We start from the raw sequence: 19968 nt of genomic DNA, 5'->3' as shown, positions 1-19968 counted from the left end.
CCGTGTGTGTGTGCTGTGATGGGAGGTGACGGTGGGGAGGTGTGCGTCAGGTGAGTCGTGCGTGTGCGCTGTGACCGGAGGTGACAGCGAGGAGGTGCGCGTCAGGAGAGCTGTGAGGGTATGCTGTGACCAGAGGTGACGGCAGGGAGGTGCGTGTCAGGCGAGCCGTGCGTGTGCGCTGTGACCAGAGGTGACGGCGAGGAGGTGCGCGTCAGGCGTGCCAAGAGTGTACGCTGTGACCGGAGGTGACGGCAGGGAGGTACGCGTCAGCCGAGCCGTGCGTGTGCGCTGACTGGAGGTGACAGCAAGGAGGTGCGCATCAGGCGAGCCGTGCATGTGCGCTGACTGGAGGTGACGGCGAGGAGGTGCGCGTCAGGCAAGCCGTGCGTGCGCGTTGTGACCGGAGGTGACGGCGAGGAGGTGCGTGTAAACTGCTTCACATATGGTTGAGTTCTCACCTCTCCCTCCCCAAATGCAGTGAAAACCTGAGGATGATTGAGCTGTTGGCTTTAAGTGACTTAAGTGCCATTCATCTTAATGTACTGGATAATACATGGTGTGTGTCTTAAATGTTCTAAAACAAAGTGATTAGAAATCCTTTTCCTTTTTACCATTTTTGATTTTGTTCTGATATTATCAGAATTTTTAAACTTTTTCATTTGAGTTGAATAGAGGTAGAAGATAGTAGATTAAAAGGGTATATGGTTTCATCCTTTACGGCTCTTCTGGGGAATTTGAGACTAATGTTAAAATTAAGGCAGACGGGAACCCAAACCATTTTTTGGTTTGTGAATGTGTTGCTGGTGGAATGCCCTGAACAGTATCTAGGGTAGACTTGATGGTTCAGGAGGTGTCAGTGGAAACTGAAATCTAGGAGAATGTGACCTCCGTATTTCCTAAGTGCCTTGATTTCTATTACAGTACCTGTGAAAGGAAATGATGGCGAATGTTTAGTCTGACTTTTTCTCCCTCAGAACAGGGATCAGCCTCTCCTGTAAAGCTGCGTAGAAAGCACTCCTGAAGTTTGCATAGGAACAAAAGTTCATGCTCTTCAGAACTAACCACTGATGGACGGGTCTTCCCCATAGTCTTTTTTTTTTTTTTTTAATTTTATTTATTTATTTATTAGAGAACGAGCGAGAGAGAAACAGCATGAGAGGGGGGAGGGTCAGAGGGAGAAGCAGGCTCCCCGCCGAGCCGGGAGCCCGATGCGGGACTCGATCCCAGGATCCTGGGATCATGACCTGAGCCGAAGGCAGTCGCTCAACCGACTGAGCCACCCAGGCGCCCCTTCCCCATAGTCTTTTAAAAACAGAACAAAACTTTGACTCTGTGCTTCTCCTAACCACTGCTACACTCACGTGTGCGCGCACACGCACACACACCTGCCTTAGAGGTTGCTGCTTAAAGTAACACCCTTCTGCGCATTCACAGTACTGTGTCCTTCACTCTTCAGATTTCTGCAGCCAACACAACACCACAGCTGTTGCTGGTGTCGGTGAGGAACAACTTGATTAAATCCAGTGACTGCTCTCCAGCCTACATCTAGACCTTTCTATAGCATTTGACTAGTTTGCCTTGAAACTGTTCCTTTGACTTCAAAAACATTGCAGACTCTGTTTCACTGTTGGCTGCTCCTTAGGCTCCTCCCCTGTCCCTGTCCCTTTAATAAGGGTGTGTTCCAGAAGATTTCTTTGTCTTCCCACCCCCCTCCTTTAGGTTCTGATGGCGGCCAGGTCTGGGCTAGAGTCGCAGGATTGATCTCCTAAGCCTTCGACCTTCATACCTGTGTGTGTTGCTCGAGTACCTTTCAGGCAACCTGTCAGAAGTAGAACTCCCCTCCACTCTCACTGTCCCCGCAGAGTCTGCTTTTCCTCTTGAATTCCCAGTCTCCGCGAGGGGCTGCCATCTCCCCAGCCTGTCCAAGCAGCCCATCAGAGTCAGACACTGAGGAGGGATGCGTCGGGCAAGAAGCCAGTGTCCACAGTCTTTACAGATGTTGCTGAACTAGGAAGAGAAAACCTGAACGTGATTTAATTCCTAGTATTCCCCTTTCATCTAGGGATCGTCAAAAGAAAAGTTGATCTGTTTTATTATCTGCTTTACTGCCTCGTAGAAATTAGATTAGCATTGAAACTAGAAAACTCTGTTTTCGAAAGTAATTCTTAGCATTGAAATCTAAATACCAAGTTTTCTCTCTTCTCTCTGAAGAATAGAGAATTGATTATGAATAAGTGAACTGTAACTTTTTTTAAAACCCTAATCAGCACGGAAGGGTTTTCATTAGATTGTGTATTATTTGTATTTTTCACAGTGTATACATATATTTGGTTAAATTTATGGAGTTTTTTTCACCAGCAACCAGTGGAAGGATGTTTCCATAGGTAACTTTATAAGTATTCATTTTTTAGTAAAGGATTGTTAGGAGATATTTATGGAAACTTAAAATGTTAGGATTCAGTTTAATGAAAATATTACACTATTCAATTTTATTTGGGAAGGTACTGATATTTTTAACACCATCTTAAATTTCAAATTTACTTGAAAACAGTCATCAGCTTTCACTTGTATACATCTAAAATTAGGATTTTAATAAACTAGGGCTGTTAGTCTTTTTCAAAGACTTAATACTAAAAATAATGTTAATTTAAATACCCCTTTAATGACTTTCAGTTACAACTGATTGTCAGTAGACTAGATGATTTGTGCCCTAAATTCTGATTATGAAATGGTCCTTCCTTAAGGACATTTTGCTACTCTGATTTTAGATCTGTTTTTCATTCATGATCCGTTTTACCCATTTGAATTATTGTGTATTTTGTGCCTAAGTGTTTCTCCGTAAAAGACATCATTATTGATTACTGCCTATAAGAGGCAGGGAAACATTGTTGATATTGGAAGTACTTATTTGACTGGAATTTTATCTAACAGTGTCTTGAAAAATGCAGTTTAAAAAAAATGATATTTGAAAGAAAACTGGTGTTGCAGAGTCAGCCATATGTTTAAACCTAATTCAGTTACCAGTTTATGATTTGTTAAGTTACGTGCCCTCTTCAAGCCTCATGAAGTTGGAGATATTACTTGCCTTGCAAGTTAGTTTTGAGAATTAGCAATACTTTTTATAAACATGTAGCACAGTGCTCGGCATCTAGTAAGTGCTTAATAAATGTCAGCTGGTATCAATTCTGTTTAAGTTCACATACAGAATAATAATTTAAAATTAAAGCAATTTTTAGGGGCGCCTGGGTGGCTCAGTCGTTAAGTGTCTGCCTTTGGCTCAGGTTGTGACCCCAGGGTCCTGGGATGGAGCCTTGCATCAGGCTCCCTGCTCAGCGGGAAGCCTGTTTCTCCCTCTCCCACTCCCCCTGCTTGTGTTCCCTCTCTCGCTGTGTCTTTCTCTGTCAAATAAATAAAATCTTTTAAAAATTAAATTAAAGCAATTTTTAGACAATCTGAAAATTTAAAGCAGCCTCCAAATAGCCAAGTGCTAAGGTAGATTCTGTGTGTGCCAGATAAAGAATGTTAATTTAGTTTTAAATATATATATTATCGGGCTGGTGAATTGATAAAATACATTTTTAAATTATAGATTGGTTGGGGAAAAACTAGGGAAGACCATTTTTCAGGACAGACTTAAAAGTTCATCAAGTCCTGGGGATGAGGAGTAGGTATCTAGTCAGTGATATTGTGACACACTTGCGGTGGATGTTTTGGTGGACTACCACTGTGTACATAGTGGTAGTCACCGTTGTACAGCTGAAACCCATTTACTGTTACATGTCAACTGAACTTCAGCTAAAAAGAGAAACATTTATGGGGTGCCTGGGTGGCACAGTCAGTTGAACTTCTAATTCTTGGTTTTGGCTCAGGTCATGATCCCGGGGTCGTGAGATCGAGCCCCACGTCGGGCTTCACGCTCAGCGCAGAGTCTGCTTGCGATTCTCTCTGCCTCACCCCCTCCCCCCCAAAGAAAGAAAAGAAAATTTTATCCGCTAATGTTTAAATAACTCTTTTATAATCTTACAGAGACTCTAATAGAGTGTATACTACCCAAAAAGTAGCCACTGATTACATGTGGCCATTTAAATTTAAATGTAAAGAAACTAAAATTACATTTAAAAGTCCAGTTCTTCAGGTGTCCTAGCCACATTTCAAGTGCTGAGCAGCCACACGTGGCCAGGGCTTCTGGGTTAGACAGTTTACACATGGTTTGAAAAGTGCTTCCTGGGCTCAGTCACTCTTGTGATTACCTTTCCTCTCAAAGTCGGAAGTCGTAGAGTTCTTTGCCCTTAATCTATAGTAGTAGTTGCCACTGAGGAAGTGCCAGCCAGCCATGTGTTGGGCTCCATGTGAATGCTCCACCTTCATCATCTCATTCTTTTTTTTTTTTTTAAGATTTTATTTATTTGACAGAGAGAGCAGGGGGGAGGGGCAGAGGAAGAGGGAGAAGCAGACTTCCTGCTGAGCAGGGAGCCCGATGCGGGGCTCGATCCCAGGACCCCGGGATCATGACCTGAGCTGAAGGCGGACACTTAACAACTGAGCCACCCAGGCACCCTCATCATCTCATTCTTGTATGTCATCCTCGTATAAAAAATTCCATAAGGCAGCTACCGTTGTCTTTAGTTTATGGTTGGAAAACTTGAGACTTGGATTAAACGAGTTTACCGGTTTCTGGGAAATGACCTAGAAAACGGCTGAGCCAGGACTTGAACCTGGTCTCCCTCACTCTGCTGCCCCTGTTCTTAAGGCTTTATTCTTAGCCACTGCAGCCCCTTCCCTCTATTGCACCTTCTCTGGTGTCCCCAAAATATCTCAGTAATCACTTGTATCTATTGCGTTCCAGGAATTATAGATGTTTTTCTCGTCCTGAGAAGAACCCTGTTAGGTGTATATTAATGTCCTTTTCTAGATGAAGGAACTGAGTGAGGCTCAAAGGAGTGAAATGACTTGCCGGAGACATGAAAGCTTGTGACCCAAGCTTGCCTGACTGCGGTGCCTCGTCTCTTTTTGTTGATACATCAAGTTCCTTTTATGTAAATAAAAATGCACATTCCTCATGATGCCAGCCAACTTACACAAACTCAAAATCCTGATTGTTAATTTTTATTTATATGAATTGACTTAATCAGACCAAAAAATTCTATGATGGACACATACTTTTACTCTTGTTTAATCTTGAGAAAGGGGAAAAGAATAAATGGTACCCTGAAGTCGACTTCAGATCACTGACTTCCCCAGAGATTGCCTTGACTAATGTTGTAATAATCTTTTTTCAACATACCACTGTAAACATGATTGAGATCTGCAAAGGCATTCCTATCTTATTTTTGAAGTTTTTATATCCAAAGAAGTTTTATCACTTGTTTCACCTTTTTCATTATTAGATTACTCTATTTTGGAAGAATAATTATGTGTGAACTTCTTTGTTTTAGGAGGCAGTTCCCATGTTATACTCAGCAGATACTTACGGAGCATTGTAATGAAGTGTGGTTCTGTAAATTCTCCAATGACGGCACTAAACTAGCCACAGGATCGAAAGATACCACAGTTATCATATGGCAAGTTGATCCGGTATGTACTGTGTGTGTGTGTGTGTGTGTGTGTGTGTGTGTGTGTGTGTGTGTAGACTACAAAAAGGTAATTCGTCATCTAATTACATATGTTTTAAGGGTGCATATATAAACGTGTTCTTTCCTAAGAGCATTTCTCTGTCATTTTTGTCATGTTTTACCTCCTCCTGTGTTTTCTAGATGGTATATGTAGATATATAGAGTGTGTGCTGGTTTATTCCTCAGAATAACTCTGTGGGACACTCACATCTCTTGTTTTCAGATCAGGAAACTGAGGTAGACATTAAGTGCCCAGGCTCTCAGAGCTAGTAAGTGGCAGAGTTAAGACTCAAATCCGGGAATAGTACTCCAGACCTGCTACTCTTCATGCCCCTTGCCCGTTTTATCTTTGTTAATATTCAGTTTACCATTCTGTCACAAGTTAGGAAAGACTCATTACCATTTTGCCTTCTGAAATCTTTCATTGTCTTGTGTGATTTGTGGAACTTCTGTTAAACACTCCCTCCACCTTACGTACAAAAAGTACTGTATTCTGGATGTAAAATTCTGAGTTCTCTCTAAAATCAGATTTTTGTCTTTGTTTATAACAAGATGACTTAGAGATTTGTAGAAATAAGTATTTGTTTCTTTTGGCCAATGGAACATTTATTGACCTATCAAAAGAAATACATGCCTCTACATAGGTTAAGGAGAAATGTTTGGTTTAAATCATAACTAAATAATCTTACTTTAAAATTTAGAAATAGAATATGATATTAGTCCCAAATAAAGTTGTGGACTTTTACATCAAAAAAAAATAGAGAAAACGGACCACAGAAGGAAATATTTTTTAAAAAAAAGAATCCGGGGCAGGGCGCCTGGGTGGCTCAGATGGTTAAGCATCTGCCTTCGGCTCAGGTCATGATCCCGGGGTCCTGGGATTGAGTCCTGCATCGTGCTTCCTGCTCGGTGGGGAGCCTGCTTCTCCTCTCCCTCTGCTGCTCCCCCTGCTTGTGCTCTCGATCTCTCTCTGTCAAATAGTTAATATCTTTAAAAAAAAAAAAAAACTATGCTTTATTACGATTCCTTTTGGCAGCAGTATGTAACGGTGCCCTTCATTTAGCACACATTTATTGAGCTTATTTGCAGCCTCACCATGAGCTCATGATAGTACCATGTAATTGTTCCGTGGTGGGTGCCACAGGGGCTCAAAGGAGAAACCCCCCTGGAACTGGAAAGTAGGACAAGTGAGTCCTAGCAGAAGAAAGAGTGAACCGTTATCGAGGCAAAACCAGTTTCTACTGGCCCCTGCAGGACACATGGAAAAGGAAAAGGTGGCTGGGGTTTGGGCAGTCCCAGAGAAGAGGTTACACTGCAGAGTGGGAGGTGAGGTTAGTGGAGTTGGTAGCCGCCAGTCAAGGAGAGGATCTTGTATACTTGGCTAAGGAGTTTAGACCAGAGTGCTTTTGTCAGAATAGGTGTTACGTGTAAAGGGCTTTTGTGGCCAGATTAGCTTGGGAAACGCAGGGTTAATGCTTTCATTCCAGTCTGAGATGCCATGGACTTTAGAGTATAGTATGATAGCATTTTATTATGTCAAATACTATTTGAAAAACTTAAAATTGGGGATATTTTTGAGTATGTGTTTTGTGTGTATATTTTTTAATGGATAGAAAATAGAATACGTGGAGAAGGACCTTAAGATTTGAGGTGATTGACACACCTGGTGGCTCAGTTGGTTAAGCATCTGACTCTTGACTTCGGCTCAGGTCAGATCTCAGGGTCGTGAGATGGAGCCCCGCGTTAGGCTCCACACCTAATGTGATGTGATCCCAATGCCTGGTTTCTTTTAACAGGTTTTCTTACCTTTGCCCCCAAAAAAACATTTTTACCCATTCCCAACCCAAAATCTGAGCACAGTTGAGTGGATTCCATGAACATGGTATTTCCACTTGAGCTAGGTTAGGGTAGAGACACTACTTGTAAAGATCTAGCATTCATATCCCCATTTATTTTCAATTTTATTTTTTTACAGGATTATATTAATGTGCTGAAACAATTAGTGTTTTAGTTAAATACTTCTGAAGTAGTTTATATTCAGTTTAGAAGAAACTGTTTGTGTGGATCCAAAGCACCACTGTGATTGCGCCCATCCAAAAGCCCGAACGGCCTGTTAAGTTACGCCGGTCTGTGGCCATCGGTGCCATGCTCTGGCACGAACAGCCCCACCTGTTAGCCTTCTCCCAGGGACGACCCAGAAGTAGTGGTAGTGGTAGCTAGTTTTTGTCAGACATGGCAGATGGGCTAAGTAATGGAATAAATGATAAACGTAAGGTCCGGTGAAGAAACGAGGTACCATATCCATTTGTCATTGACATTTCTGGCAAAAAAAAAAATTCCCAATCTAGTTTTATCAGAGGAGTTCCAGACCCATTTCTCTCTCTCTCTCTTTTTTTTTTAAGATTTTATTTATTTGAGGAAGAAAGAGAGCACGAGTGGGGCAGGGGCGGGGAGAAGCAAACTCCCGTCTCAGCACAGAGCCCAACTCGGGGCTCCATCCCAGGACCCCAGGATCACCACCTGAGCCAAAGTCAGATGCCCAACTGACTGAACCACCCAGGCGCCCCTCCAGACCCATTTTTAATTGCTTCCGAGTCCTCGCCAGTAGAATTCCACAGGCCCGGTACTGGTCTCAGTCATTCTTTGACCAAAGTCTAACACTTAACTCATCACTTTTTGCCACCTGCAGCCAAATCCCTCTTGCTCTGTTTCCTGTGCACATCCGTCCTTACCCCATACAGAAACCTGCAGGTTGTCTTTGGACATTTCTTGTCTCCTCCTGTCATACGTACTTTATGTTCCAAGTACATTCTGATCTGACGTCTGTCAGCGCAGACCGTGTTAGTTTTGGACCTCGTTTCTTGTCTTAACTCTAATGGCTCTTTTTGGCTCTTTAGGGGTGTCCGTGTCCCCCCGTCTGTTCATTCTGATTCATCTTCCACATTGTCGTGCAAGTTCTCCTCCTAAAACCAAATACTCTGTTATGTACTCACCAGCTTAAAAATCTTGAGCAGCTCACCACTCACAGGGTAAAATTGCACCCCTTAGCCTCAAGCAAAGGTGTCCACTTTCGTGAGAGGCCAGCAGCCCAGGCGCAGCCCTCGCTGCCTCTCACCATGGCAGACTCCGTCTCCTTCCCTGTCATGTGGGGCGGGGGAGGAACACTTGACCTTCAGGTTATGAGACTGGGCTGAGGTACTGTTGGCGACCGGTGCTCTTACTGAGGAGCACGAAGCCGCAGTGCTGCTGGTGAGAAGGGGGCATGGTGCGGACGCTCAGGAGACCTAGAGTTGGCAGCTCCGCTCCAGCGTGTGTCCCCAAAGGAAGCAGAAACACAGATCTGCGCAAAAACTTGTCTGTAGTCCTAGCTGGAGACAGGCCAGACGTTCACTGGCTGCTGAGTGGATGAACAAAATAGGGTATTTCCATAAAACGGACTGTCAACCAACAAAAAGGAGTAAGATACACACGCTAGAGCGGGTGAAGCCCGGCAACATTCCACTGAGCTAGAGAAGGCAGTTACAGAACACCCCCCTGGGGTAGGATGCCGTGTGTGAAATGTCCGGAATAGGCGAATCCATGGAGGAAGGGGTGTGGGGGTTGTGAAGTCACTGCTAACCAGTGTGGGCTTTCTTTGTGGGGCAAAGAACACTCAAGGTCACGGGATTGCACACTTTGAAGGGTGAACTTTATGGTGCGTAAGTTAGGCTGTTTTCAAAAATAAGTAAGAGGTCACTCTTGGTACCCCTGCTTTCAGTTTCCTGAGAAGCCTCACAGGCACGAAGCCTGTGTTGTCTTTACGTCACATCCGGCACACCGGGCCTGGTGTGGAGTAGGTGCCTACTAGGTGTTGCAGTGTGAGCGAGGCTTTATGAAGCACACTGTTGGGGCTTCAGGTCAGGTGGAAATTGGTGAAATCTGTGAAAACCTCAGATTTCATTACATCATCAACGTATATCCTCGCAGCTATTTCAGTTCTGATGCCAGAAAACCATGGACTTTGAGGACTCTAACCAAGTGGTCTCTTTCCCTCCTAGGATACACACCTGCTAAAACTGCTTAAAACCTTAGAAGGACATGCTTACGGCGTCTCCTACATCGCGTGGAGTCCGGACGACAGCTACCTTGTTGCTTGTGGCCCAGACGACTGCTCTGAGCTCTGGCTTTGGAATGTACAGGTGAGCACGTTCGTCCTTGCTTGAGCCTTTCAGTACAGCGTGGCCGTCCTGCACGCACTCCGTATAGCTTGATTCTCGCCAGAACACAGCCACTCAGCCACAGTGACCAGAGTGTGTCCCTCATAAAAGAGAATTCAGCGAATGGAGCCCAGGTGTCCACGCTTAGCAACTTAACTATCAGGCTGAGCACAATAGAGTATTTAAAAGAAGGACAAAAGAGTATTTTCAGTAATGTTGTGCTTTGTACTGCAGAATTCATACTATTTACCGTGGCACTTTTACCTCCGAGAAGATTTTATGGTGGTTTCACAGTTTGATGATTGTACGTGAAACTTAACCTTTCAAGTCTGCAAACATCTGCAGGGAACGAGATCTCTCGTTCTGGTGGCGGTCATATCATCCTCTCCTTACTGTGTTTAATACGCTGATCTAGTTTAGGAAAAGTAATGTCTCAGTACTTTAATAAGGACTCTGTTACTGTTTCTAAACCAAAACTTGACCTTTATCCAGGGTCCCTTTTTTTTTTCTTTTTACAAAAATTTGCATTAAGTTCCATTATTTTTGTACTATTTTGGAGACCTTATAGTTCCAATTTAAAATTTTTTTTTAACTTCCTTCCGTAAGAAAAGAAGGCTGGTTAGATGCTGTTCTTTTCATTTTTCTGCCCCGAGGCGAGGTTATGGTCGCGGCTGTGGCCTGAGTATACCAGTGTGCGCTGAAGGGCTAGGACTGTGAGTTCGGGGACCCGTACATGAGTCGGTTTTTACTGAGAGAGTGGAGCTAAAACTGCACAAGTGTGCAGAGGGCAGAGCGAATACTGAGACACACCTGAGGGCGATACGCCATAATCCCTGCCCTGCTGTCACACAGTAGGGTCTTCTTACGCCCACTTACTACTTATGTTTCAACCCCAGCTTTTCATTAGGAGAGTTGTCAAATACTAAGGAAAGTGGAGGAGTACATTGGTGACCCTTGCCCACCACCTCGGATGCAGCGATGAACATTCTGTATATTTTATGTGGACACACGCATGCACACATGTAGACGTGCGTACACAGACATCCACGTCCAAAACATTTGGAAGGAAATTACAGATGCGATGTTTTATACCAAATACTTAAGCATGTATCTTCTAGAAAGTAACATTCCCTCATATAACACGTCCTCATCTTATTCAGGAACGTTAGCTATCATTCTCTAATATCTAATGTTCGTGTCATAACTAAAATTCCCAGTTGCTCCCCAGATGTCTTTAGGCCATTTTCATCAAACCAGTGTGTCATTGGTGTTTGTGATTGGGTGCGGGGGGGTGGGGCGGCGGGGGGTGGGGCGGCAAAGCCCAGAAGAGAAGAGACGGCTTTCTCGCACTAGAATAGACTGGAATGAATCTGACCTAAAAGACAAAATGGGTTTTTTTGGGGTTTTTTTTCCCCTCAAAGAGAAGACGTATGGAGTCCTAATCGTCCAGTAGTGGACTGGGAATTGATGGTGGCTGTAGTCTTCCTTTGTGTCAATTCTGAGTTTCTGGACAGTTAGAGGGTGTTGTGGCTGAACTATTTGTGCATTACCTTACAGACTTGGTTTTTAGTCAGTTTGCACATTGTTCCTTATATTGTGAGGTAGTTTCCTAATGATAGACTCCCTCATACACCCACCGTCCTCTGCGCAGCAGAAGAAAAGATCTGCCTCAGCACTTAGTGTATGAACTTGTGTGAGCACAACATGCAGAGGATTCAGCCACTGCATGTGTACTTGGGATTCTGAACTTTTAACTGTTTGGCAACCCAAAAAAGATAAATCAGCGAGACCTATTAGCAGTATGGGGGAAGGTTTTAAAATTGCTGATTTTTTTTCCAGTATAAAGGGAGACCTCTGGCTTTCTATTTTTGTGCCCTCTTTGCTTTTAGTACTTGGCCCTGTTCCCTGATCATACACTTTTGTTTTCACTTTTTTTTTTTCCTGCTTTTGATTACCCATTTCTCACAGGAAAATTATGCCCATGTACTTTTTATTATACCAAGGGCAGCTGTTATCTCTCAGAGCCTGTTTCTAATCCATGAACAAAATGGAATCAAGACTAGATTAAATGGTATGTGTCTACCTTCTAAGTTCAATAACTTAGAAAAAAATAACAGGAGGATAGCTTAGGGTCATAACCAGTAAATAGTCTTTCTGACTTGGGAATCCTGTAAAATGGCTATGCTAAACAGTACAAAAGTCCCTCTTTCCTGTACTTTCAGTTGAGAGAAAATTAGATACTAGAAAAATAGTTTTCATTTCTCTCTTCCATCTTCCTTACTACATTTTTAGCATCTCAAATAGGAAATTTCACATAATTGAGAACTGCTGCACCCTTACCTTAGTTCAGGGGCCCTACTCTTTCTGTCCATTAATCATGTTCTTGAGGAACTGCTAACTGCAGTTTTGACGGTTTTAGAATAAAATTTGCCAAGAACTATGGACTGAGGAGAAATGGGAACTCAAGGGAGTAGTACCTGTAGCACTGAGCTTCTCCTCCTTTTACTTGGGGAAAATATGATTTCATTTATAAACGTCATTGAAGATGAGAGTTTTATTAAGAGTTTATCTCATCAGACCTATTGTTGGGGTCATCTGTGCTGTGTTGTTCAGCTCCCGGTTCTTCTAGTTCTTCATTCCTCTCCGGAGCGCTGCAGTCTTGTTGGTTGGTTGGTTGGTTTTTTGTAAGGCCAGTTAGAACAGTTCATTTCTCTAATTAGGAATACCAAACTAACCTGATACCCAAGTTACTACTTTTTTTTCTTTATACATTCCCTTTAGAAGCCTATCTTGAAGGTGTTAGCCACAGTTTTATTTCTTTGTAGACGGGAGAGCTAAGGACAAAAATGAGCCAGTCTCATGAGGACAGTTTGACGAGTGTGGCTTGGAATCCGGATGGGAAGCGCTTCGTAACTGGAGGTCAGCGCGGCCAGTTCTACCAGTGTGTGAGTACCTCCTGCCCCCGTTCACTGCCCGCTCCTTTTGTGGAAATAAAGAATTCTTTTATGAAATATATTCTGTGAAGACCTACTTAGCTATCTTTCTAAATAAGCACCATCCAATAGAACTTTCTGTGGTTTTTTTCTTTTTTAACCATTTTAAAATGTTTATACCAAGCCTAGACTTTGAGTTTAGTAAAACATTAAATTATTTTACTAAATATTTTATTCTCATAAACAAGTTTCTAATGTATAGGATTGAAAATAGTACTTTCTTTTGAGGCTTTAGGATTTGTATCCCAGCTGTGCTGAATTTCATGAGTTGACCGTCTTAAATATGTGAGGACTAAAAGTGCTGATGAGCACTACCAGAGAACCTTCCACTCTTTATTTGAAGTATCTGCCCCATTAATCTCGGGTTGGTGGGATGATGACAATAAGGAATAGGTGACCAATCTCGTGACAAGGTAGACTCTGCCTTGAACATCCGTGTCTCGTGTCACGGCCCGGCTTGCTGCCAGTGGGCACTTCCACGTGTGGTCTTAGGATTACAATTAAACAAGATCATGAATCCCGTAAATCATTCAATGTAGCTGAAGGTCACCGGTCATAGAGACCTCTGTGTGCCCAGTACAGACCACAGGTGTCTTGTTGGTAAGCCGGCCGTGGGACTCATGGAACCTCGTGTCCTGTCCCCAAAGCATGGTTATGAGCCACAAGTTCTTTCCTTCCCCCAGTCATCTCAGCACACCTTACTGATCTACCTGTGATTTTCCCAGTAGTTTAAAAAGTTATTTCTGGAGTTTCTATCCATGAGCTAATACACTACTTGGATTTTTTACTTATTTTCCCTTTATTTCAACAGAGTATGTATAGTTGACCTATAACATTATGTTAGCGTCAGGTATACAACATAACGTTTTGATATCCGTGTGCATTGAAAATTACAACCACAGTAATTAGCTGTTCCCGTACACAGTTGTGATGAGGACTTTTAAGATTTACTCTCTCAGCAACTTTCAGATATGCAGTCCAGCTGGTCTCCATGCTGTACTTCCAGCCACAAAACCGTTTGTTCTTGACTCCCTGGCTGCAAGATGACCCATGTGTGTCTCTGCTGACCCCACTGTCCCCTATAGTGTTGACACCTTCAGGGTCCAGGATTTGGCAGCTCCCCCATCTGTGGAATGGACATGGGATGCCTCTCAGAACTTTACATATTCAACAAGATAATGATCCTTAGAGCTTTGATCTGTAGAACACAGTACAAATTTGGTGATGGTTTTTAAAATGCCCTAACAGTTTCTGAGTTGTGTAAAGCTATAAGTAATGTTTTAGTAATCTTTTCCATATCCCAGCTTCAGAATAGTATAGGACAGGTCCCAGTATAGCGCATTTTAAAGGAATATTTGAATTCTTTCCCAGTAGTAGGGAGACCCTCACTTAGAACTTAGGAATTCTTTCTTTGTGTGTTTTGTCATTATCTGTGCCTGGCTGCTTATTGACGGGAAGACCGATTTTACAGAGATTCTCTCCCCCTCCCCCTGAGGTATTGTTGTAATGAAATTTGACCTATATTCACATTTTCGTGATGAAAACCACTTATGGAACAATTAAGTCGAGCAGGAAAAAACAAACTTATTACAAAAAGATACTGCTAAGAGATTCTTTTGGTTCTTTGCTTCCCAAGCGCTGTTTCATAATGGGGTTCACAGTGAATTTCTCCCCAGGATTTAGATGGGAACCTCCTTGACTCCTGGGAAGGGGTGAGAGTGCAATGCCTTTGGTGCTTGAGCGACGGCAAGACTGTTCTGGCATCAGACACACACCAGCGCATCCGGGGGTACAACTTCGAGGACCTTACAGATAGGAACATGTAACTATTTTTTTATCCTTTAAATAATTACTTTATTTAAAATGTGTGGTGGAACTCGCTATTTGAGAAGAGTTTTTATGTTTTGGTTTGGGTTTGACCTTAAAATGGATTGGTGGGGGGCACCTGGGTGGCTCAGTCGGTTAAGAGTCTGCCTTCAGCTCAGGTCATGATCCCAGAGTCCTGGGATCAAGTCCCGCATCGGGCTCCGTGCTCAGGGGGAGCCTGCTTCTCCCTCTGCCTGCCTGCCTGCCTACTTGTGATCTCTCTCTCTGTGTCAAATAAATAAGTAAAATCTTTAAAAAAAAAAAAAAAAAGTAGATTGGTGGTCAGGTGGTGCTTCGTAACCATTAACTCACGTTTTTTTCCTTAATTGAAATACAGTCTCTCATACTGATTATAGACAAAATTGCAGTGCTTAAGCTAGTACATTTTATATTTTGATAATTTGTTCTTGAGTCTTAGTATGTTGCTTTTAACAGATTATTTTCTGGTTACAGAGTACAAGAAGATCATCCCATTATGTCTTTTACTATTTCCAAGAATGGCCGATTAGCTTTGTTAAATGTAGCAACTCAGGTAAGTTTATTATAATTATAAAGATTTAGCTTAGTTCAAAATTTAGTATGATTTTTGGTGTATACATATAGAAATAATTATTTTCACAAATTTTTTAATTTTACTGTATGTGTTTGGTCCTTAGGTTTGTAGAGTCAACCATTAATTTATCAGAACATTGCCATTTTGGGTAAATAGGAATTGAAAATGTTCCATCAGGCAAAGGAATATTCACAAATTACTTTTTAAAATTCTTTTGAGGGAGAATAAATACATCTATTTTCTTTCGCCTACAGGGAGTTCATTTATGGGACTTGCAAGACAGAGTTTTAGTAAGAAAGTATCAAGGTGTCACACAAGGGTTTTATACGATTCATTCATGTTTCGGAGGCCATAATGAAGACTTCATCGCTAGTGGCAGTGAGGGTGAGTTGTGTGCACGCGGTCGTTCGCGTGGATGGACGGGGGTCGGGGGGGAGCTCTGTGATGGACTCAGTGCGTGAGGGTAGCCATGTCTCCAGGCGAATGCAGGGTGTGAGATTGACAATTGTTGGAGTTTTATCTCTCCGGCGCACTGTTCTTTTCCCCTTTTTGTTTTTTTTGTTGTTTTTTTTTTTTTTTTTCTTTTCCCCTTTTTGGAATGCCTTTGAGTCCTCCGGATCATCATAGATCAGCATGCCCGTTCTGGCCATGGGGAGGTGTGCATGGTGCGTGCGTCAAAGCAAGATTTAGTTAATCTAATGATGGTGTGCAGAGGTTCGTAGGATCTATGAAGTTAGGGTTAATTACAATGTTTTACCTGAACTTAGACAAACTCGACTCTGGTTAGGACCTGCAGTGTTTCTTTAATGGCCAAAAAGAATAATTTAATTTGAGGATTCTTACGGTCTCGGAAAAGCTGAAATTGTAGAATTGTCTCTACTACTTTCTGAATACACGTACTTTCTAATCTAATAACATCAGTATTCCAGGCAGTCCTGTTCCTAAAGTGGTCAGTCGAATTTAAAATAGAAATTGTTTAAAATAGAGGGGCGCCTGGGTGGCTCAGTCGGTTAAGCGTCTGCCTTCAGCTCAAGTCATGATCCCAGAGTCCTGGGATCGAGCCCCGCATCAGGCTCCCTGCTCCGCGGGAAGCCTGCTTCTCCCTCTCCCACTCCCCCTGCTTGTGCACGCGCTCGCTCTCTCTCTCTCTCAAATAAATAGATAAGTAATCTTTAAAAAAAAATTGTTTAAAATAGGCAACACAGATAGGTATTAAAAGCAAGTGTGCTTTTCCAGGCACTAGAAGCATAAATAAGGGCAAATTATGGCAGAATCTCTTTCAGCACCTTTTTCTTGAGCGCCTGCTGTATACTGCTCTAAGTGCTACAGCGGCACATTAGTTAAGTCACTTTTAAAAATACTGAATCTAGTTTTACAGCATAGACCAAGGAACTGGATTCTGTTGGTGATGTTCCATTATCCAAGGTATTGACCACCCCTATCTCGACAAAAAACTGATCTCGATAGATACGAGGATCACAGAGTAACACGGGTTTTCCCTTTGTGTGTAAGATGTATTTAAGAATTAGGACAAAGACCTTTAGGGATCCATATGAAGCATAGGAATTTATCTTTTGTTTCTTTCTCTAAAAAAAAAAAACATCTGTCAGGGTGCCTGGGTGGCTCAGTCAGTTAAGCATCTGACCCTGGATTTCAGCTCAGGGTCGTGGGATCGGCTCTGTGCTCAGCGGGGAGTCTGCTTGAGAGTCTTTATCTCTCTGCCCTGCGTCTGCCCCTCCCCTCCACTCATGCACTCTCTTTAAAAAAAAAAAAAAAAAATCGGGGCGCCTGGGTGGCTCAGTTGGTTGAGCGACTGCCTTTGGCTCAGGTCATGATCCTGGAGTCCCGGGATCGAGTCCCGCGTCGGGCTCCCTGCTCAGCAGGGAGTCTGCTTCTCTCTCTGACCCTCCCCCCTCTCATGCTCTCTATCTCATTCTCTCTCTCAAATAAATAAATAAAATCTTAAAAAAAAAAAAAAAATCAGGTAAGATTGAGAAGAGAGAAGAGTTGGTTTGTAGGTAACACTTTTGAGAAGTTCACATCTTTCCAATTATTTTCTCCCACATTCTGCACTAGCTCCTCATTTGGCCTGGTCCAAGCACATGAAGTCTGCCTGCTTGTTAGCGCTGACCCCCCCTGCCCAGTCTCTCTCCCAAGCTCTGTTCAGCCCTGCCTCTGGTGGGCTTCCCCTCTTGGTTATGCTCCCCTGTCTTTCTAAACATAATATGGACCCTAGAAGTGCTTCAGAATACATGTGACTACCATTATCCCTAGTGATGTCAGTCCTTTTATTTTAAAGCCCGAACTAACTCTGAACTAATGATGAATCATTATTAATTAATCAAACCACATTATATTCTCTTTGGGCTAAAAATGAAACATGAAGTGAAGAGATGAGCATTCTCACGAGTCAGGTGGTTTAGAATGGTTCTGAAAAATGTTTTCAGCACCAAGTGGACATAGTGAATGCATTATGTCCCAAAATGATCACATTAATCCATTTGTCATTTATTTGCAAGGAATATATTCTAAGAACCTTCCAAATCCCAAATACATGAATGCCAGTATGAAATAGAGCAACTAGGAGGTGTTTTCAAAAAAGTTACGTCATTACTCAAGCTTTTTCACTGTGTGGGCAATGTGTAGAAAACCCTGCTTTCTTTTTTACCGCCACACAAGCCGTGGGTTCCGTGGACCGCGGCGGCCGGCAGAGCTCAGTCAGCAAGCCTGTGGCTCTGACCCTGACCCTGCGAGTCCGAGGGCCTGCTGCCTCTCCAGCAGACACCATCCTTGGGTGTGTGCTCACAAAGCATCTCCCCCTGGCGGCCGGCAGGTGTCCGGTGCATTCATACTTTTCACTGTGACTTTGTGAACTTCCTCAGTTCAAGGGGAAGCGTAGCTAATCTGTTTTGTCTTTCTCTGGTTTTTTCTTTTTTTGCTTATTTCATTTTATGCAAGGAAAAAATGACTGAACAACATACACCTTCTAGGAAAGTATAATTCAGTTCTCCAGTGAGTGTGTCAGCTTTTGCTTCCCATACGCACACACAATGCTCAGAGGGAATCCCAGCCTTTCATGTTCACGTTAGACGCTTTGAAAGCAGGACGTGTTCTTTTACCACAAATGAGCTGCTTCTCAGCACGCTGAGGTTTGCTCGGTGGGAAGCTCATCCCCCGGGAGCTCCCCCACCGGCCGCTAGTTGGCGGCTCGCCTTCAGGTGGAGCGCTTCTGTCACTCACGCAGGGTCTGCCTTCTGTTTGAGAACTGTCACCTGGACGTAGGTCCCTCTTTACAGTAACGTGCGCTGTATACTCTCTGCCAGGCTCTTTCCAAAACTCTTGAGTACACAAACTGATTTTACCCTCACACCATGTTGTGTGCAGATGAAGGATCGCCAAGAGTGGGTGGTGTGTCCACAGTTAGCGGTGGCTGGTGGTGGAGGGCGGGTGTGAGACGGGTCGTCCGAGTGCCTCAGGCCCCTTCCCTGGGAAGGGCAGAAGCACAGCACCCACCTCGTGGCAGCGGTGGTGAAAATAGTAAGTCAGTCACTGATGTATCTGGCACCTAGGACGCGGTGAACTCTCCGCAGAGGTTTAGCAGTCGTCTGCGTTATTGCTGCTGTTGGATTTGGACGCATCGCGGTTCCATCACCCCCCATTTCCAGAGCGTTTATCGTCTCTGTCCTACGTTTGTTTACATTGAGAGACCTTGCCTGTGATCCATTTCTCGGGTATTAAAGAATACTGCAGACTTCACTTGAGAGCTAATCAGTCACCTTTAACAGGGGAACCATATGTTTTGTTAAAATGGCTTTTCTCATAAGGGAATTAAACTATACATGTCATATTAAGTTCTAAAAATCGAGTCCTATGTTCTGTGTGTGATGATGAGAAATTTCAGATCAGTTGGTTTTGTTGAAGTACAACAGCGCCCTGACCTCTCTCTGAATTCCTGTTTATCCAGATCACAAGGTTTACATCTGGCACAAGCGTAGCGAGCTGCCCATTGCGGAGCTGACAGGGCACACGCGCACAGTGAACTGTGTGAGCTGGAACCCACAGATCCCATCCATGATGGCCAGCGCCTCAGACGATGGCACTGTTAGAATATGGGGACCAGCACCTTTTATAGACCACCAGAATATTGAAGGTAACACCACCGCACACCGTCCCTGCGCTTCCTCCGGGTGACACATGGCCCGGCCTATTGGGAACTTTTCAGTGTGGGCTAGAATTTACTTCCTCCCTGCTTTAGAGATAGTACTCTCTCCACAGGAGTTTCAGTAACCTGACATACAGGGGGGGGTGTGTGTGTGTGTGTCTGTGCATGTGTGGTGTAGGTGTGTGGGGGGGTGTCTGGTACATGTATGTGCGCGTGTGTGGTATGGGTGTGCGTGTTTGGCACGTGTGTGCACGTGTGTGGTGGTGACATTGGGGAAGATGAATGGGAACGCACCACCTCATTTACAGCCGCGTTGCTGTTTAGTTTTTTCAGCTCAGCAAATCTTGAAAATCTCCGTGATGCAGGAAGCATTTTATATTTTCACACCCATGAGAACTAGCTAATAGTACAAAATGTGAACAACTTCAGAACGATTTGCTCTTGAGCACACACACCCATAACACCGTGTGACCCCTGGCCCCAGGGCACCGTGCGTGACCTGGAGAGAGGACGCTCCGATCTGCCCTGTGCCTTGGGCACGCACCGGGCTGTCCTGCACAGTCCTGTGGCGGGGGGGGGGGGGGGC

General features: G+C 43.6%; 1 protein-coding gene across 2 annotated transcripts in view; it reads left to right on the top strand.

Annotated features, from left to right (window-relative positions):
• Positions 1-19957, top strand: part of WDR26 (WD repeat domain 26) — a 34153-nt gene extending 14196 nt beyond the window's left edge. The window contains exons 7-13 of one of the 2 annotated variants that reach the window (XM_081823021.1): positions 5436-5574; positions 9650-9790; positions 12634-12753; positions 14478-14623; positions 15121-15199; positions 15475-15604; positions 19185-19957. In XM_081823021.1, the coding sequence (XP_081679147.1) occupies positions 5436-5574; positions 9650-9790; positions 12634-12753; positions 14478-14623; positions 15121-15199; positions 15475-15604; positions 19185-19411 (982 nt within the window). In that variant the 3' untranslated portion in view covers positions 19412-19957. The remainder of the gene's footprint in view (positions 1-5435; positions 5575-9649; positions 9791-12633; positions 12754-14477; positions 14624-15120; positions 15200-15474; positions 15605-19184) is intronic. The other variant, XM_081823022.1, reaches the window with a different exon arrangement.
• Positions 19958-19968: the final 11 nt, after the last annotated feature.

The sequence above is a fragment of the Leptonychotes weddellii genome, chromosome 6, assembly GCF_054177405.1.
Source record: "Leptonychotes weddellii isolate Sample4059 chromosome 6, ASM5417740v2, whole genome shotgun sequence".
NCBI lineage: Eukaryota > Metazoa > Chordata > Mammalia > Carnivora > Phocidae > Leptonychotes > Leptonychotes weddellii.
Note: the sequence above shows the minus strand (reverse complement) of the source record. Positions and strands in the feature narration are given on the sequence as shown.